At 40.8% G+C, this 20,368-nt stretch overlaps 1 protein-coding gene across 41 annotated transcripts in view; it reads right to left on the reverse strand.

The window, feature by feature from the left end:
* The window catches only part of ARVCF (ARVCF delta catenin family member), a 277,795-nt gene that overhangs the window by 62,787 nt on the left and 194,640 nt on the right, over positions 1–20,368 (reverse strand). For all 41 annotated transcript variants that reach the window (XM_072024632.1, XM_038187328.2, XM_038187325.2 and 38 more), the window contains 3 exons: positions 18,830–19,437; positions 10,680–11,179; positions 2,130–2,313 (listed from right to left, as the gene is read on the reverse strand). In XM_072024632.1, the coding sequence (XP_071880733.1) occupies positions 2,130–2,313; positions 10,680–11,179; positions 18,830–19,437 (1,292 nt within the window). The remainder of the gene's footprint in view (positions 1–2,129; positions 2,314–10,679; positions 11,180–18,829; positions 19,438–20,368) is intronic.

Genomic DNA, 20,368 nt, shown 5'->3' on the forward strand with positions numbered 1-20,368 from the left:
TGCTTTTAAGGATGAGCTGCAGAGGATTTCAACAAACAGCAGAAAAATATTTCCAACAGAAATAAAGATAATTACTTTTGATGTGTTCTTTTTTATCCCTAGACCTGCAAATGCTCTGCAAAAGATATGTAGTATCACCTACCTTGCAACACTAAGGGCAGCTTGTATCTCTCATACTTCTGCATCTCTGCTGTCCTAGACTTGTTTTAACGCACTTTCTGTTGCAGAGGAGACAGCAAGGCAACTCTCCCCCTCCCTACACAAGGGGTTGCTCCCTCCTCAGCATAGCAGATACACCAGTAAAATACCTTTTACAGATTACCTTTTCCTGCTGATCTGCCAACACATTACCATTTACCTTCAGCAGCCACTTTCAGGCATGAAATCACCTTGCCCCACACCTGACTGAATGAAGCTCCGAATTTTGTGCAAGGTGCTTAGTCCCCTGTGACTAAGACAACAGAGACTATGGACTGAAATACATCTTCCCTCTCAACAACAGAAGCAGTCACTGTTCTCTAACTGCTGTCTCGATGCTTTTGAAGTGACTTTTTAAAAGCAGGACACTTGAATTATCCAAAGTGGAATTCTCTAAGTAGCGTATCTCAGTACTGCTGTTCTCTGCATCCCTCTTCACTAGCCTTTGGAAAACAAAATAGCCGAGTGGTATGTGCTATTTTCATGTCCTGTAAAGCCAATGCCTTTCTTCATTAAAAAGTTTCCTGGAATTTAGAAGTTTGAGTGGATTAGGGCACTGTACAGACTAATAAAAATTTATGATGCGGATTAGGTTAGTCTACTAATGATCAATTTATTGTCTACACTTCTTGGAGAATCTCACATTCATTCAGATAAACCTTTTATCCCCCAGCACGACTAATTTCCTCTTGTGGAACACCATTAGAAAATGAGACACTAGTAAGGAAAAACCTATGATGTCTGGAGCCTACTTAAAGGACCTTAGTCTCCAGTGGGACTGCAAATAATTTCAGTAATGGGCCCTTTCAGAACAGTTTTCATTACTTCCTTCATTTGTGATGTCACTCAAGGGAATAGTTATTGCAATTTAGAGACCACAAGCCCAAGGAACAGAAATGAACCAACTTCAGAAGAAGCATTAATCAGTAGAAGTTTGACAGAAGTATACTTCAGAGCAACAGAAGGAACAATGCCAAATATTTATTAGCTTCATTCAAACTAATTGACTTCTTCATAAAGCTGGAGAATCTAACAGGACACCTCCACTATTTTATCTGAGAGACAAGAAAAGTGGAAGAGTCAGTATTAAGAGCACATGGTTCTTCGGGTTTTTCTGACTCTACCTGATCCCAGCTTCTAGCACCTATCATCTGACTCTTGAGGTGCCCTCAGAAATTCAAATACCATTTCTAACCAGAAAAAAATCCTTTTCAGCAAATACCAGTAATATTAGAATTGTTCAGTAGTTCAGGTTCTTAACCGATTTCAAATAGGTCCTCAGCCACTTGAACTTAAAATAGGAGCATCTCAGTAACTTCCACAAAAGCATCTGTGGCTAAAATGGGACGCATGTTTCAGGCTAGATATATTTCCATGAAATCAGTTTCCTAGCACCTGCAAAAAATGCTTTTTTGATAGCAGGAAGCCCAAGAACAGGAAGGGAACTGTTTCAAAACATGCTTTTAAAATAAATAAAAACAGCACCATTGGGGGAAGCAAAGAACATACTCAAAATTTATAGAAACATCCCACTAATCACAGCACAATAGATAAATGAAAGCATGATTTGTGGTACTTATGGCACAGGTTGCATTGGAAGATACTTATTCTGTACTCAGTTTGGCAGTTAACCTCTTAAATGGATCACTCCCCATTGCACACCTCACTACAGAGAGCCACGCCACAAAACCTGCCTAAATCACCGACTCTTCATACAGACCTCACTGGACAGACCTACACCAACAAGGTTCTACAACAAGAAACTGTGGCACACTAAGCAACTCCAGCATTGCTATCGTGGCCACTGAAACGGGGATCTCTTTGCAAAAACAGAAGGTATATGATACGTGATTTTAAATCAAAAGAATTAAGAAAATCCTTAACACAGGGTGTGGTGAACACCTGAGGAGTATTTCCCAGCTCTGCCTTACCGTAAACAACCAGAAGTGTTCTTGAAGACAGTCGTCCACTCGGCATCGCGAGGCTTCGAGTCCTCGTTGGGCTCGCTCTCCCAGCCCGAGTGGGGTATGATCACCTCGTTGGTGAGCGTCTGCAGGCCGTGGTTGATGATGACCATCTTCAGGGGCTCGTAGGAAGACAAGTTCCATAGGGTGCCTTCAGGAGAAACAGTGATAATTAAACAAATAACAAGAGGATAACAACTATTTTTTGATTAAATAGGATCACGAGAAGGCTAAATCACAAAAGTAAGTGATCCCTTGATGAGAGGCCGGACTACACAGGTAGCTCAGGGAAAGCTCCACAGTTGCTGCAATGGAAGCATTTCCAAAGACACAGAATCACTGTTATCAAGATATGGATAATGTTGAAGTCATCAAGTTGTACAACAGAGTACATACATGTGATGTGGAGATTAACAGGATATTTCTACTATATACAAATGTGTTGTTGTTACACTATTAAGTCCAGCTACGTCTCAAAAAGCAGAATTCATCCAGTGAAGCAGATGAGTATATTAAGCAAGCCTTAAAACCAGGGCTGAATTTATGAAGGATTATTGATCTTATGCTTATCCTCTGCACCAGACAGTATTTCACACAAGACTTCTCTGTTATTTACTTTCACATTCTGCTGTCACAGACAATATCTGTGTTCAAATCACCTGGTGTCATAAGCATACGGTTCCTTGAAGAAGCTGCAAACCAGGACTCCTCCTCAAGTCTTTCCATTTTTACCTCACTTGTAAGCTAAAATAGACAGACGTCAAGTATCAAAACAATAGAACAGCCTCACAACTGTAAAAATACCTGGTCTTAGATACACGATACAACTTCCATCAGACCTGTCTGGTAGTTACTGCTTTTGAAGTTTGGACTAAAACGGAGAATTTCTACATAGGCCCAGCCTTGTAAGGTTTAAGAACAGTGGGTAACTACACTCGGAGGGAGCTAAATGCAGTTTTTTGACCTCTAAGGAGAAGTGTGAGGATGCACAAAATTTCAGATAGACTGATTGGAAAAGCTAGATTTCCCCAGAAGTCAAAGGAAATCTTTTCTACATGAATTTGTGCATGTTACAGGGCAAGCTGGAGATATCTGCCTCTTAGCCATATCTGAAACAAAACACAAAAGAAAAACAAAGGTGCAAACTTCTGTTTCAGTCCCTTTCAACCACTCCAAGTTTTAAAACCTACAATTTTCAAACTTCAAAAGTGACTGGAAAATGACGTTGTATCTGTGACTTCTGTCGAATGGTGTAACAAGCCCATTGCCTCGCTGAGCCCTGCCAGCCACCGCAAGGCACCGGCGGGCAGGAGAGCACCACGGCTGCCCCGTGGGAACTCTCCTAGCACCCGAGCTCTCACAGATGCAAGTTGGAAGTGTCAGATGCCCAATGTCCTATTTTAATATCAGAGCATTATCCGTATAGGGTCATGGCGAGTACCGTGTACAAAAAGGAATTTTATCTGCATGTGAGCAGTGAGTGGCACTTACACGATAACCTCAAAGGCTGGTGCTTAGCAGAGCCTCGGAAGTCTAACACTGGGCTGTCTCCGATTCCCAGTGGGCTTTACAAAAGCCAGGCGTCTGCTCAGACTTTGGAGACTACAGAATTTCAGAGGCAGACAACAGAATGAATGCCATGTTTGTTTGTTTTTTTAACCTTGCCATTTGTAGATACGTTGCAATTTATCATAACTTTTTTTTACGCTTTCCAACAAGATAGTATAGGTGAAGTATGAATTAGTTTTCTTTGTACCTTTATAATAATTACCCTTTGTCATTGTGAAACATGACAGCCAATAAAAATAAACAAACAAAACTAAGCTGGAAACACTAATTGGTCCTGTTTTGTTGTGGAAGAATGTCTTTAATTTTCATAACAAATTGGTATAAGAAACAAATTTAAGTCAATATTTATAATAAGGCTATAAAGCCTGACATGTAAGTTATCAGATTAATTTTAAATATTTCACTAGACAGTCTTTCTTTAGTCACTGTACACCAATTCCTTAAGCATATCAGACTCACTGACATAGAAATAACAACTACAATTAGATCCCTAAATGCACTGCTGGCTCAGTACTTCTGAAATTCAGATGCAAAATCAGAACATCCAGCACTGAACTAGATGGATAAATCCCAGAAAATTATACAGTGTAAGTCAGGGCTCCTCCACGGGAACATGGATGAAGCATTTGCTTAAAAAAAAAAAAAAAAAAAAAGCAGGAAAAGAGAAACTGAGGAACCTCACATGGTGTTTGTAAGGAGCCTGCATTTCTGTCCTTTTGAAATGGAAGATATTTCTACTGGAAACAGTGTCAAGATTAAAAGTCATCTGTATGTGGGAAAGTTAAGTTTTAAAATCTGACAGCCCTTTGTATGTGCATTTCAGGAAGTAGCTCTTACATGTTTCTTCTGCATCTGAAATGAGATTCTGCCTTTTCCTCGTTCCTGGAGGACTGACAAAATGTGCTGTCTGTGCTAGGGAACTACAAAGGCGAATTTCAGTGCTTAAGAACAATCAGGCAAATAAATACTTAAAAAGACAAAAATACCTACAAAATTTCCAAGAGCTCTAAATATTAAAGAACTACCCAAAAGTTTTCCAATGCTCAAATCTTTTGCCTTTTTTCAGACTTAAAGATTTGCATCTAGATTCAACCTTCAACCCAAATCTGCAAAAACAAAATCATCTTCTCCAAACTCCCTCTGTTCTATGTTCTCACTCAGCAGTAGTTATTTCAAGAGACTAAATCCAGCTGGGCTTAGTATTCTCCCCGGGTTGCAGAACTGAAGCATTGCGATCCTGTCAATCTACACCATGCAAGTGAACCTCACCGATGCCCGTGCCTAACAAAAGGATCTCCTGTACATACTCATCATGAATTTTTAATAAAAGACTGAATACAATTTATGCAATAAACCATTCAGAAGCAAACACATTTTGACTGTCAGTCTCCGTGCCCTCGAGTGGCTACGAGACAGCGGGGATTGACGTTAAACAGAATGCCTTTCCTCCATCTCCTCCAAAGAAACAAAGAACAGTTTGCAAGCTTTTCAGTTTCTCACCCACCTCTCAAATGTTTCATAGGAAACACTAACAAACTAAGAATAAGAAGTGTCTTCTTATGAAAAATATACAGCAGAAAGCTCTTCAAAATATTCAAAAAATGTCAAAGCGCTTGTATTTATAATGTCCCCCTTGACGCATGGGGAAAACCAAAGGAATTTGGCTGCTGAGCAGCATTCACTGAAGAGAAATGCACAGCAGCATTTCACAGACAGATAGCCCAAGATAAACAGTGATGATGGAGTCCTGTGGTTCCAGAGGCAGAGAAAGAAAAAAAAATCAGATTCAAGCTCGACTTTATGGGGAAAGTAGTCCATAATAGGAGATAAAGATAATAAAAAGCAACAATACGTTTTTATTATTCGAAGTTACAAAACAAAGAGATCTAAATCCCAGCATCCTTTCAGCTCTTGAGGAAACGAAACACATAGTAGAACTATAGACATGCCAGCCATATACATGCAAAAAAAAAAAGTGAAAAAAAAATTCTTATCAGATTGTAGGTTTCAACAGTGTAGGGAAATCTGAGTAAAAAAATCCCTGTAAATTTGACATTCATCTTGTAAAAATCACTCCCTGCCTCTATTAGCATCACACACTAATGATCCAACAAGCTAGAAACACCGTTTTTAAAACTCTAATTTTACTCTATTCAAATGAATAGCACTCAAGAGAAATTAAGTCGCTAACAGCAGCATAAGGGAAATGAAGTTATCTAAATTTTCCATACGCTTTCACAAGTATTTGCCTTTTTGACCAGAGGTTGAATGAATTTTAGGACTTGACAAAGAGCTATTGCTTTTCAGAAGATGATCACAATCATGATCAACTCTTTATTTTATTCATAAGCACTATTTGCAATGTACTTACATAGTTCTAACTGTAATCATTACCTTACTCTTTCAGCATGTTAAGCAGGGACAATAGCTACATATTTTTATTTCAGAAGTACTGATTATCACACAAATATATCAAAATCACTATAAGCTATAAACAGCTATACAATTTATGTCATATTAAAAGCGATTAGGGCCACAGCCATAATTTTCTAAATCTCCGCCTCCTTGGAGCTAATTCTGTAAAGAAGATCTCTGAAGGAATTCTGCCAGAGCACAATGATGCTATTACCTTCCAAAATCCAAGGCACATCTTTTCCTGCTGTGCTTGCTTACTTGCAAAAATCCAATGTCACCACAAAATTAGATCCTGAAGCTGTTTAACTCTTCATGTCTGGTCCATTCTAAATCTTCCAGCATTTGGGAAAAAAATACTCTGCATTACATTTACCAAGGACTTCTTGTTGTACGGTGGTCCTGTACATATTTACTGGACACATATAGACTTGTTTGCACCATTCCAAGTCCCAAAGAGTGGAGCTGGGCTTCTTGGAGTTGAATGATGGTCAAGATCAGAACCTCCATATGAACTACAGTGTTGCAGAACACACTTGGAAGAGGGACATTCTTCTGACAAGCCTTCTCATAGAAAATGTAATCCGAAAGTTCAAGACAGCACAGTACTTCAATGAGAAGTTGCTGCTGGATCAGCTGACAGCATCTTAGCATACATGAATGCCCAGCAGTTGTGAATTCTGAGTGAGCTGATCAATCAGAAAGATTCTATTATAGTCTTAGATCAAAATACATTCTCCGCAGAGCATTTTGAAGGTCAATCATTTTTCAATTAAAATCAGTTTGGCAATATACAGCAGCAGGAAAATCACGTTCTGCACCACTTAAAATCTGTGCAATGCCGTTAAACAACAAAATTACTTTCAACTTTCCCACAAAGAACAAAATTATTCATTAATGTTACCAACTTCTGATTGCTTTTCAAAGAATGTAATAGAATTTTGGTCTTGCATATCTGATAGGAACATTTGCTCCACAAAAAACCCTTATCACTCAAGATAAAAAACTCTTGCAGCTTTCCCAATCAGAACAGATTTCGTTCCTTATCAGCTTAATCCTCATTTCCCTCCATTTATCAAGAAAATGATCCACTGAGAGTTCAGCACTATAGTCCCAGATTAGAGAGGGATACAACGGAGAACTCTGTGGAATATTTCTCGTCACGATGCTACTTGTGATTTACTTATGGACACTGACAGTTAAATCAAGCTTCCCTCAGTGCAGTTGATGGAGCCATTTTGTAACTCCACACATTAAAAAGCAAGAAAAGGAAGATCTGTGATACCTTATGATTGTATCTTGAGTTTTGAAGGTATTTTTTACATGCCTCACAAATTTGTATTAGCCTGATGTACATCATAGTTTAGTGCCATTTGCAGTTATATCAAGACCGGCTGGTGAAACAGCTGTGACATTAACCCAGAGGTTCTCACTTCCACTAAAAACTGCATTACCTGAAAGGGGAAAAAAAGCTACAGACTTGCTTAACCTGGCAGCAGTGCTCTATCAGTATATTCAGCCTGCTTCCCAAATTGCATTTAACTTATGTTCTCCAAAAAAAGCATATTCTGGGCAACATTCAAGTGAACACACTTCTGACATGCTATTCATGATCACGCATTCAGCAATGGACTTCACACATCCAATTCCTTCCTCATGCTTCCATGCAGCTGCATCTATTTCTTCTGCATTTTCCACATGTTGCTGTGCCTTTTTTCCCCACTCCATTAACCCACTGACCAGGCCCAGCTGGCTGGCTGGGCTCATCCTGCCCTGGACAGCTGCGGCTGCTGTGTCAGATCACTAAGTTAATGAGAAGTCCTGGAGCTGTACTACAGCCAAGGACTCTCACAAATGAGAGAACAATGCACACTTCTGCCAGAAAGCACCCTCCCCAGCTGCAAATGATGGGGCTTCTTTGATACTCCCATGTAGCTCCTGTCCTGCAGGCAGGCAGTTCCCCACACCCAGAGAAGCAAAACTTCAAGACTGGAAGCGCTCTAGAATTCAGGCATCTAAATTATTTAAATCTCTTAGGAAAGCAAGATTATTTCATCAGCCATCCACATCTGGGATAACCAGCTGATTACGACTATCCAGCCTTCAAAAAACAGCCAGTGCTGAATTACAGAAATAGCAAAGCACAGGAAAGGCAATGCCTTATACCAAACCTCAGCGTGTAGCCTTTTAGAAGAAATAAACAAGCAACCCCTGTATGCAGTTGCCTTTTCTTCCATTTTGATCTGAAATTTTTTTTTTTTTTTTTGCATGGCTGCAGAAGCCCCCAGAGATTTCATGCTAGACAGAAGGAAAAACTTTCATGGCAAAGGTGATCTTTGGCTTATCACGTAGGAAAAGTTCCCTGGTAGGAAGTCAAGATTTCTACCACGAGAATGCCAGAATTGTCACCTGAATTTTTGAGGCTGCAAAACACCATCTTTTTTGTAGCAGCCCTGGCTGAATGCTCTCTTTGCCTTTAAGTTGGCTCTTGAGTTTCTCTCTCTGCTGTCCTGTGGATCATATTTCTGAGTGAACAATTCCACATTATCAGCTGAAGCTTTGAACACTGGCTGCAAAGTACACCAGCATCAGCCACACAGGCATTGTTGGAATACTCTTCTCTTCTATTCTGATGCTTCAATGTCTCACACCGGATCTAGTGATGTCGTTTTAGAAGTGGAATGAAATCATTCCTAGTTAGGTGGAGATTAAACGCATATCATCTGTTGCTGGACATCTGTTTAGGTTAATGCCCTCAGTATTCCTGGTGTTTCTCAGTAAAAAGAAATAAAGATCTTTAAATAGCATAAAATGAAGTGGAACAAAAATACTATATTTAATTAGCAGGAGGTACTGTCAAATAAAATTTATTTGAACTGTAAATCTAATTAATCAACTGGAAATCAAAGCAATCACCATTTAGAGTGAAAAGGGAAAACATCCAGTTTGTTTTTGCCATCTCAAAAGTGACTGATTACCATTTAGCATTATAATGATATTCCTTCAGAGTAAATTACAGACTGGTTTCTCCTTTCTTGAATCCACAGAAATAAATTTATTCCTTCTCAGCACTCCAGAAATGAGTTTTGAGTAAACTAGAACAGTAGATAAACAGAAACTCTTTATTTAAAAAATAAAATCAAGTCAGCCATCATACTAAATGAGTGCAACAAATGGAACATAAATACTACCTACAGAGCTTCCACGCTAGGAGACCAAGCACACACAGCAATCAAGGCAAAACCAAAACACGCTACACAGAGCTCTCCTCTAGCAGCTGTCTGGAAAAGGACTGGAAAAAAATATCTGGTTTCTATATTGTGTATTTAGACCCAGTATTCTCAATATGCTATAATGGTGGGGGGAAGAACGGTCGGAACACCCCAAGCCACTGTTCATCTCAGACAATTTTGATTACCAGTAAAAACCTGGACAGCTGCCATACTTTTGAGGCGATTATAGAATTATGATGTTTACTTCAAATGGCTTAATCCACATTGTAATAGGGTCTGCTTGGACAGTCCTACACTGATAAGGTAGCTAAAATGTTTCAGTCCTGGACCCAATTCTGCATACAAAAAACTCTCCAAATTTTTTTTTATTCTGGCACTGAAATCCACCACAGTTCCCCTGTTTTTTTCCCCTGCTGCTTCTGAGAAGAACCAGGGAAATCCATTTCACTCCTCATGAGCTACGAGAGACTGAAGAACAATACATTTTCTCCTTAGTTTAGGAGCTGACATACTTTTCCACCCTCTTCCACTTAGTGGCTGAACTTTGAAACTTGGCATATACTTTACTACTCCTTTTGGATGATGTCCAAGACTAAGTTCAAATAAAAATAGGTTGAATAATGGAGTTCTAAGTGATTGAAAAATCCCTGGAAAGCGTGCAAGAGCTCAGTATCTTCAAAATGTAATTCTCCCTTTTCCGATTGTAAGGGACAATCCACGTGTCCACCAGAACATCTTGCAGCAGGCTCCTTAAATTCTTTGCATTTCCCAACCCTCAGCTCCAGGAGTGCTGCAATTTATGTACAGCCTCAGACGCCCCGGCACCAGGGTAGGAAGTGCTCCTGAGGAGCCTGACTGTTCTATCAATATAAAGGAGTTGGGACATGGCAGCGGGATCGCTTTATGAGAGATTAACAAGGAAAGTTTTAGATTAGCATATCTTACCTCATGATTATAACACACTGAGGGCAGGCACAGTACAAATTACCTGTCAGTGGAGTTGCTATAACTCATTTCAGCTTCAGTAACTCAACCACATGCAGTTGCACGCTACATCCAAGAAGCACCATCTATCTCTCAGCACTCACGAAAACCAGTGTGTGCAACATATACAGATGATTTGGATTTCCTCCTAAAGGGCACGTTTGCCTTAGGCTTTCTCATACCACAAACACTGAGCAGCCTAAGAAACAGCTGCAGCCAGTGATCTAAATTCAATCTTCTAGTCTCCAGAAATTCTTGTTCCTGAAACTGAAAGGACTCCTCTAAAGAATAATATATTAAAGAAAATTCAGACACTGACCTGTAATCAGCTCTCTGACTTCCATGTCATTTGTTTTTCGCAGAAGTCTGATCAAAGCGGGGATGCCGTCACAGTTCTTTATAGCCACCTTGTTTTCATTATCCTTCCCATAGGAGATGTTTCGGAGAGCCCCGCAGGCCTTACGATGGACCTCTGGCTTCGGATGGTCGAGCAGGCCCACCAAGATGGGTATCCCTTTAAGGTGCCTCACGTCCTTTTTGATTTTGTCATTCTCATAGCACAGGTGCTGCAAGTAGGCCGCGGCGTTAGACTTGACTGGATCAATAGGGTGGCTGAGCATGGCGATGACTTCGGGGAGGTCGGGGTCCCTCCACCTGGGGTCTTTGCGAATGCTGTCGATCGAGGGGGAGCGCTTCCCCAGGCGGTCAATGCTGGCCATGCTTCCTCTCTCCGGCTGTGCCAGCGGTGCTGCGTAGCCACCATGAAGGTAAGGGATCCTTTCTTCAACCATCTCTGTCTCGATGGGGTCATCGTAGCCCCTGTAAAAAGCAACGGTCCCAAGAGAAAGAAAGAGGGGGGGGAAAAAACACATTTAAACATTCTGTGCCCCTGAGTCAGTATGGAGATTTCAGCTGTCATCAAATCTTTTAATATCACTAACATCATTTGGAACAACCTATTTACACTTTCAAATAATTTATTTGTAGTAACTTGAAAATTAAAGCGTAGCTGAGCATTCAGCAGCAATGGGACTACAGCACTGTATTTGTTTGGCTAGCAATGAAATGATGACAGGAACTGCAAGTCATCAAACAGATTGCTTTCATTTTGGTCACTTAGCAAAGCAATTATGATAGAGCTGGAATACATTTAGTAGGAAACATTGAGCTTCATTAATGCCGCTAATTCTGCGACAAACCAAAACTCTAATTAAAGGCATTCAAGGCCTGGGCAGAAAGACACCACAGACACTTTTCAGCAAGTCTGAGAAGATCCACTGCACTTCCATGACAGAGCTGATGCTCACATGAGCATACTGAATTCATCTACATAAATAAGGATTTGTCAAAGATGACTGAAAACCTAAGACTGAAATCCAAGTGCATCACAGAAGTCCACCTTGCACAGAATCAGTTGGAATAAAGGTAAGAAAGAGACTGATGGTCAGGAGAGCTGGGTCCAACTTCTAACACCAGAGTAATTTGCTGGACATCCTAAACAAGTCCAGAACTCTGAGATTTCCTCCCCTTTCCACCTCAGCAACCATCCTGGATGTTAGACGCTGTTCGAATCCTTTGTAGGGTTAGAATGAATGGCACCCACCTTGCTGTGCCTTCCCTGTATTGAACTGAGGTAAGGGCAGCCAAAACCAGCGAACACACCTATTTAAGATATGGCTGTCCTTGTTCAAACAAAGTGCAAATTTACAGTCTACACAGCTGAAAATATACAAAGGCAGCATATTCGCACACAACAAATGTCCACGTTAGTTACCAAAAATAAATAAATCAGTGTTTGCCAAATACAACCTTCTTGTTCTTTATTTGCAACCACTGCAACTATAATCCTCAGCCTTCACAAAAAAAATCCACACAGATCACTTCCTACCATGAGCCACTAAGGCAGAACATTTCTGCATGAGATTTATACGGAAAGAAATGTACAACCTGTAAATTTGTTTCTGAGACCCACTGATACACCTGATCCTCTATTCAAAGGGCATTGTAGTTATCCCAGTCAGGTAAGTAGTTTTAATCGCTGCAAAAGGAGTTATAAAACTTTAATTTTAAGCACTGGCTGATGTTATTGAAAAGTTTCTAACGTACAGAAGGAGACAGAGATCATTAGAACTCAGAAAGAGAATGGAGCTTGCTGTTATCCTAAAGGGACTGCTCATTCAACTAGATGCAGGGGAGAGAAGCAACCGGAGGTAGAGACCAGACTTAGTATTGCACAATTAATGCTTTTAATGTTAAAAGCACCTCTACTGACCTTAAGTTGCTTTAATTGTTGTTCTAAACCATAAACTGAATGAAAGGATAAAATGGGCCAGTATCCAAAGCTCAGAATGAACCTGAAGTTATTTGTGTATGTATAATTCAGTACTTGCCCTACACAGCCATTTCCAACATCTGGACAGCTGTTTTATTTTCTGTTGCAGAACAAAGCTGCTTCCATCATTCCAAAAAGAAAGCAACAACACTGAAAAGATCTACTTTGTGCGTATACATAGGAAAGAAGTAATAACAAAACCCCTAAACTGCTACTGATACTACATTTTGTTTTTATATCTGCAAATTAGGCACGACCAGCATTAAAATTACAACAAAAAGAAATTATTTTCTCAAACACCTCCTCAAGTTAAATTCTTATTGACAGCACAAAAGTAAAAGATTAATTTTGGTAGTTGCCCTCTGCACAGCTGTTGCATGCTTGACTTGGTAACTTACGATTCAGCACTTCTCAGCCCTGTCTGCAAGGTAACCATACACCACCTCCCTACACCTGCACAGTTAAGTATCTCTCCTTGGCATCCATGCAAATACACAAAGATAATTAATGTCTTGGGATGCAGTTTGTTTGCATTATTGTGATGAAGCCTTCCAAAAAGAACCATGCAGATGGGTCCATCTCCCTTATGCCATACCTTCTCTGCGCCACACAGAGTTCTGTGGTTCTGTAACATTTGCTCAAAAATAAAACTTCAAAATTAGGACTGCAAATTGTGATGCTGTCATGACATTAGAGCACACCACATAAATACCTACACTACCTTTTTTTTTTTTAATTGTCAATCAGGTTACTAAATATGAATGTCAAATATCTGAAAAAAGCATAAAAAAAAAAGGAACACGCCCTAACTTTCTGCTTACTGGAACAAAGAAGTTTCTCCTTCCATTAAATTGATACAAAAACTGATGCTTTGATGGTCCCTCTCTGATGTGGTATCCAGAACACAAAGCTGTGCTAGAACAAAATACAGGATGATGATGAGTGTTTCATGTTGCAAGGAAAAGGCTGCATTCCTGAGCGCTGTGAGTATGGATGGTTCAGGATGAATTGCACAGGCGATGGAGAGAGCAGCACTGCTTATAACCCACCAGGTACTGCCCCGCTGCCAAGTGGTGACCACAGCACGTACTGCTGGCCCCAATCCACCACAGAAGCAAAGCGTCCTCAAAGAAACAGAACCTGAACGATATGGATGCTGACGAGTGATTTAACAACTGTTGTATTTTCAGCCAGTCCCATTCTGACGTGAACTGTTCACTACTAACCGGCTGAGCAGCTATACTGGGAAGAGAAGCTACTTGACACAGGAGGAGGAGTAATGAGAACCTCAGTAGATAGCCACCTGTGCTCAGGTGGCCAAAGGCTCTTTACTCGTGGGACCAAAGAGATCTGGTAGCGTGCCAGGGTTGCTGAGAATGAGCATCTTGACTTCCATCTGCTTGTAGCAAGGCAGCTGAGTTTATAGGATGCTGTGGGTCTCACTGATCACCTGTCTCAGGGAATTGATCAGAACACATTCTAGCACAGACAAAAACTAGGAGAGCGCTTGTGGATTTATCATCTTCCTTGTGGCTTCAGCACAGGCACATTCGAGTAAACAGGTGAAGGATTTACACATTTAATCCCCAGCAATTTATACAAGAGTTACATTCATCACAGTTTGCAGCTGGTGTCTGCTTTTGGATAAAAGACCAAAAAGGCTTGGGATTTCAGTAGCGAACTTTGTGCCAAAACACCGAAGAGGAAATCTAAAGGCTTTGCAGAATGAGCTCCTGCTTCTGCCAGCCTCCGTTCCCTGATGGGAGGACGTGCAGGAAGATTCAAAAACTGGATTGAATTTTCTGCTGAGACAAGTCCGAGTTAGGGGCCATATGGCCCCTAACACTGAAATCACCTTGACTGGAACCACCTAAAAGCTGCTAATGGACGAGCTGACTCAGGCTGCAGCTGCCACAGAAAACTCAGCCATACATCAATCTTCTGTTACCTGTGTCTGGATCAATGAACTCGGATCAAACAAATTCACTCTAGGGAGAAGCCTCAGAGAAAAAAAAACAAAAACAAAACACCACCAAAATTCTCCAAACTGACTGCATTTGGGCTCCACCCCATTCTGCCCAGGCGTGTCTGACCCAAACAAGACAGCGCCCCAGCATTAACTACACCCTGGCATTACTCTTGCAGTTGGCTTCTAAATCAAAGAGGCTGATTTACCGTGACAGACGTTTCCCCAGCTTTAAGGGTGCCTGCATGGGTGCTGTTGGAAGACCAGACTCGAAGCTGGTGGAGTTAGGCCTGAAGTGCTGACTGAAAGCTAATCTGCAAACATAAACCTTTATATTCTAGTTTAATAAGAGACCACAAGTAGCATGTGAATAAGAAATGTGTGGTACCCATATTCTTGCACTATCTATACATAATAGAAGCAAGAGAGACCTAGTTTTACACTTACTTAATCTAAAATTTGGCCCATTTGCTACTGGTAAAAACTTGGATCAGGAAGTAGCCAGCAACAAATAGCATTAGTCTCTTAAATCAGACCTCTCACAGGAAATTTAACAGCAGAAAGCTGATTTGTTGTTGATTTCCATTAACATTAGAAATTCCCATCCTGTCTAGTCTGGGATGCATGGCAGCAATAGCTGCTCTAGACTGTGTGTGTGTTTGTTTGCTGTTTTTTAAGGGAAAAAAAGTCCCACGGATGCTAATACAAGTGCAAACTGTAGCGATGTGCTATGGAAAGAAATCACTACAAAGGCAAAAGAAAAGTAGAACAAAAGACCATTTAAAAAAAGGATGAACTATGACTGGCCATTTTTTCCTGCTCATTTGTGTTAACTGCAATGTAATGATAAAAAATATTCAAATAATTTTAGGGATGTCTTCTGTGAGTGAAAAATACTCAGCAATTCCTGCTTGTCTTTTAAAATGGCTTTATACAAAACACCTATCACCACTATGAGACTACGTATTTTTAGAAACTATAATAAAATACTCGTTATTTAATACAGACAACCCACCCAATGAAGAAAAAAAGGACACAAACCCAAGTAAAGATGTGTAAATACCTTCACAAGTAAATCTGAGCACTACTAGATCAATATTATACACCCAAATGCCTTTCCTCTCACCCTGATTTGTTATGCAATCTGACTTAATCCAAATCAGAGCACACACTGAGGACAAGAACATCAGATGCCAGGTATTCCTCTTTCAGAAAATAATATAGGTTAGAGCAGAGACTCAATATAAAAGAAATGAGGACCAAACCCAGCCACATGCGCTGAAGAGCAAACAGATGGAATATTTGCCTGTGTGCACTTGTCTGGATTTGTAAATGCTGGTGAAGAGGCACATTTTCCCCCAAATTTAAACAAAACATAAGTAGCTTAAAACGAGGCTGGTGATAACAGAAGAGCACAATGGATACTCGTCTCTCTGATCAATCAGGTGGAGCAGGAAAGGAGTGGGAAGAACAATCTGTAGTTGCAGTTCCCTTGACTAGGATCCCCTACAGACGCTGCCTATCACATACGGGTGAGAACTCACCGCCACGGATTTGGATGAGAAACTTCCCTCTGTGCTGAGACACAACACCATCACAAGCAGTAATGGACAGGAAGGACGCTTTTTTCTATTTTAAACTACCGGAAAGTGAGAGCATCGTATTGGGAAGAAAAGCTTTTTAAAGGAAGAGAAAGAGAGAATAACTTGAATTTCTACAGCAGTCAGCTAACAGAAGAATTCAGTTCCCTCCCATCATCACTCGATGAAGTTGCCCTACCTGAAAGTTGGTGTGAGACAGAAGACCTTCTAACAGTGTTATTATTATACCTACTCTACACAAAATCTTTTTAAAAGTGAAGGTTCCACCAATTTATCACATTCATTTCATCATTTTCGCAAGTAATAACCTCTTCCAAAAAAACCTAGTGAGAGAAATAATCAAGTAGTAATTACCCTCACCTAGTACAAAGCGTTATTTATTGTCATTAGTTTCTGGCAGATCAGTAGCATATCTGAAAGGCAGGTTTATTGAATTGTTCAAGTATTTCTTTGAAATGTCAAAAAGTAACTACTTCTGAAGAGGCCCCTCAAACAATCTTCTTATGTGCTCACAAGCTAAAGTTTGCTGCCACAGTCAGGCTAATTACTTGTCAAATCCTCTTGATCATATTAAACATGGAAAAACTCACAACAAAAGGAATGCAAAACAAAAATTGTGAATCGGTCCTATCCAAACTGCAAGGAACAATAAATCAAAAGGATGTTTAAAAATATATTTTAAAAATGCAAATAGGCAGGTTCTGAGGAATGCGTTCAATTATTCATCATTCATAGAGTCAGAAAAACGTTAATAAAAACTTTAGAAGTCCTGTTGCCTGACTGTTCTTAACTAGCACTGTAAACTTTGCTTAGATGTAGGGGTATAAAACCTAAAGTTTGATAAATCAATCAGTATTTTGGCACCTGGAAAACCCTCAACACAGTCCCAGTTGTTATCAAGCTGGCAAGAGCAAAGATGACAGAAGGGACTTCCAGGAGGTTTTGGCAGATATGCCTTGCCACCTTGTGTTTTTTTCTTTTTTACACAGATGACAATTTGCAGGTGCTTGGTGATTCCATTTAACTTTAGAACGAACTTCCAGAAACGTGAAGGAAGATAGAGCTATGAAAGGGTGAATGAACCATCAGCATTGCAGTTCTCCTACTTTGAGGAGTTATAAGAAAAAAACAAGGAAAAGGCCCACGCAAATCCCACCACCAACTCCTGCTGCTGCTGAAGAGAAGAAGCCTCTGGACAGAGAGAGGTGTCATGTCGAAGGACAACCTACAGACACAGAGGCTGCTGGGTTCCAGCCACTCTTTAACGCTCTGGAAACTACCCCAAACTACAAGAAAATCATCTGAACTAAATCCATATCAAAGCACAAATGACGAGGCTGTGACTTCATGAAGACATATGCAAAATTTGAACACTGCTTGAAGAACAAGAATAGAATTTTATAGAATTTTTTCAGGTTCAGAGAAGATGATTTTCAGCCCAGTAATAAGACTACTCCAAAGCTTGTTTTTTTTTTTTTTTTTTTTTTTCCTCCAATGCAAGAGCTGATAGCTGCAAGCACAGCATAAACAACTAATACCAGAAAATATGGCACAAAACAGAAATGACCCTTGGGAAGGGACTGAACCAGAAGTAATTTGTGACTGGTCTCTTCAGTTACATTTAGGGCAAACACAGATGCTCTCATCTCCCCTTTATTTAGACTGACAGGATAAAATAACAATCCGATCTTACAAAATGGTTGAAGCACTTCAGTGAGGTTCTGCGCAGCCTTGTCACACAGCTGACGGTGTACAATAAACACAAGCCCAGGAGCAGAGGCTGTCAAACACCTCACAAGACAGCTTTTATATAATGAGGCATCCCTTCATCACCAGGTATCAGCTCATCTGCAACCAAACAGCTGTTCGAAATTTTTCTTTGGCAGATGTGTGCATAACCAGACCTGTCAGAAGTCTCACAGGTTACAATTCCCTTTTTTTACCTTGCTAGTGTGGGACAGCACTGGGAGAACGCAGGGCAGTCACACTTTAGGAAGAAAAGATCACCGAGCACTCTTCCAGATTGCCTCTTTCTTGCTAAATTAAACATGCACTGAAGTGGTCCAGAAACACAGCGAAAGGGATTTTGAGCACTACACTCACTCCCTTCTGTACTTCATGTGCATTTTGCAGTTATTTATCGGCTAACGAAATGACGCATTCTACATTGCTCATAGTAGGCTAGGGAGCTCTCCCCTTCCCTAGAAGAAAATTCTTCCTCAAGAAGGCCAACCTGTTCTTCCCGCTCTTATGTTTAGGACATGTTTTTTCCTACAATTGCTTTTGAGAAATGATGATCGTTTCCCTAGCCAAGATCACAAGTGCACTGCAGTCCCAAACCAGTTTATTCTTTGTGTCTCGCGTAATGCCTTTCCCACTTCATCCTTCAATTTTCCCATTCTTGAGATTTTAAGATCTTTATTTCACTACAGTGCTTATATTGACCACAGCCACTGCATTTTTTTCGTGACAATTAATTCCTGAACTTTCCAGACCATTAAGAGTTCAGATGTACATATTTAACTAAGCAAAACAACCACAGATAGCATTGCAAGGAACATGAATTTTACCTTCCTTTATGAGGTCTTCCTCTCTCTGACACTCCTGCAGATGTCCTTCGGTTCACAGTAGAATAATCAGGATCCAGTTCATATCCTTCATCATCTACTCCAAGGCTGCGGTTATCATCCTCCAGTCCGTAGGGCTCTGGCTGGAAGCGTTCTGGCTGAGAGCGGTTCAAGTCAACGTTGCTGCCCACTGGCACCTGAGGCTGGGCAACCGGCCCGTAGTTATCCCTTCTGCTTGGCAAAGTGAAGCTCCCATCGTCTGGCCGGTAACTGTTTCCTGGCACGTAGGCGTAGCGAGGACGGTAGTTGACCCCACGGGACAAGCTGCCGTAGTTGTCTGGTAGATCTCCATAGCCATCGTGACTGATATAAGGGCGATACTGGCCCTCGTGGCTGTCAGGGTAAGAATCGTTGTAGCTGTTGTAAGATCTGGTTAACGTGGACGATGCTTGTGGCGTGATGTACCGCTCCCCGTTCTTCATGTACCTCCTGTCGATCGAGTCTGTGTAGCTGCCCATGGGAGACGAGCCATCCATCGACGGCAGGCCGTCGGGTCCAAGCGGGACCTGACGTACTGTTCTGGTGGTGACTGTTTTGACCATTTTGGTAACCTGTGAAATAGCAGTGAATAAATATATTAATTTTCTCCTTCCTGCACAGTGTGATGAGACACAAGGAGAGCCAGAACAGTAAAACTGGGAGAAAGCACCACGAAACATACAACAGTGACAAGCCTGTTGAATGGAAGCGCTGGGGTACTCCTATTACAAGTTCACATATTAGGTTTAGTATACTGTACCAATAGTGTGAAAATATCTCTACACAGAACTGAAAAGATGGCTCCTAGATCCAGAGTTAAGTGCATTCTGGGACTCTTCCTACTAAATCAAAAACTCTGCAGCCAGGTGACAGCACATAGAAGCAGTCCAAAGGCATGAGGCCAGATCAAATTTGCCCAAAATGTTTTCAAGAGGTTATCTTTCCTACAAAAGACTTTATGATGTGGAAGAGCCACAGCCTATCCTCCCCACTATTGACATAAATACGATATCACATCCTCTAGTCTGACACACAGAGTTATGTGCTCCTGCCTGATCCAGAAGTTTGTCCCATGGGGTAGCTGTTGAAGCTCAAACTTGGCAATAAGATTTAGGGAACACCATGACCTCGAACAGGCTTCTAGCTTTTAGTCAACACAACCACATTCCCTCTGAAGATCTGCTCACATCCAACCATTGTCATACAAACCCAAAAAGTAGTTGGTATCACTCCATTAGTTTGGTGCTGAGAGTCTTGAAACCAACACATCTGAACAATGAACACGAGCTCCACACAGCTCTTGCAACTGTTGTTACCTTAAACATATTGGCCTAGACAAGATTATTTAAAATATTAACAAAAAACCTGACCCCAAATACATCTTTATCTCTTTTTCCTGTAAAGCATGTTTCAACAGACAGAACCAGACTAGATCACGTAACTGACAACAGCTGTAAATGAAGTGTCCGGAGGGCACTGTGTTCGGGATTTCTTGCTAAAGGG

Source organism: Anas platyrhynchos, chromosome 16 (genome assembly GCF_047663525.1).
Source record: "Anas platyrhynchos isolate ZD024472 breed Pekin duck chromosome 16, IASCAAS_PekinDuck_T2T, whole genome shotgun sequence".
NCBI lineage: Eukaryota > Metazoa > Chordata > Aves > Anseriformes > Anatidae > Anas > Anas platyrhynchos.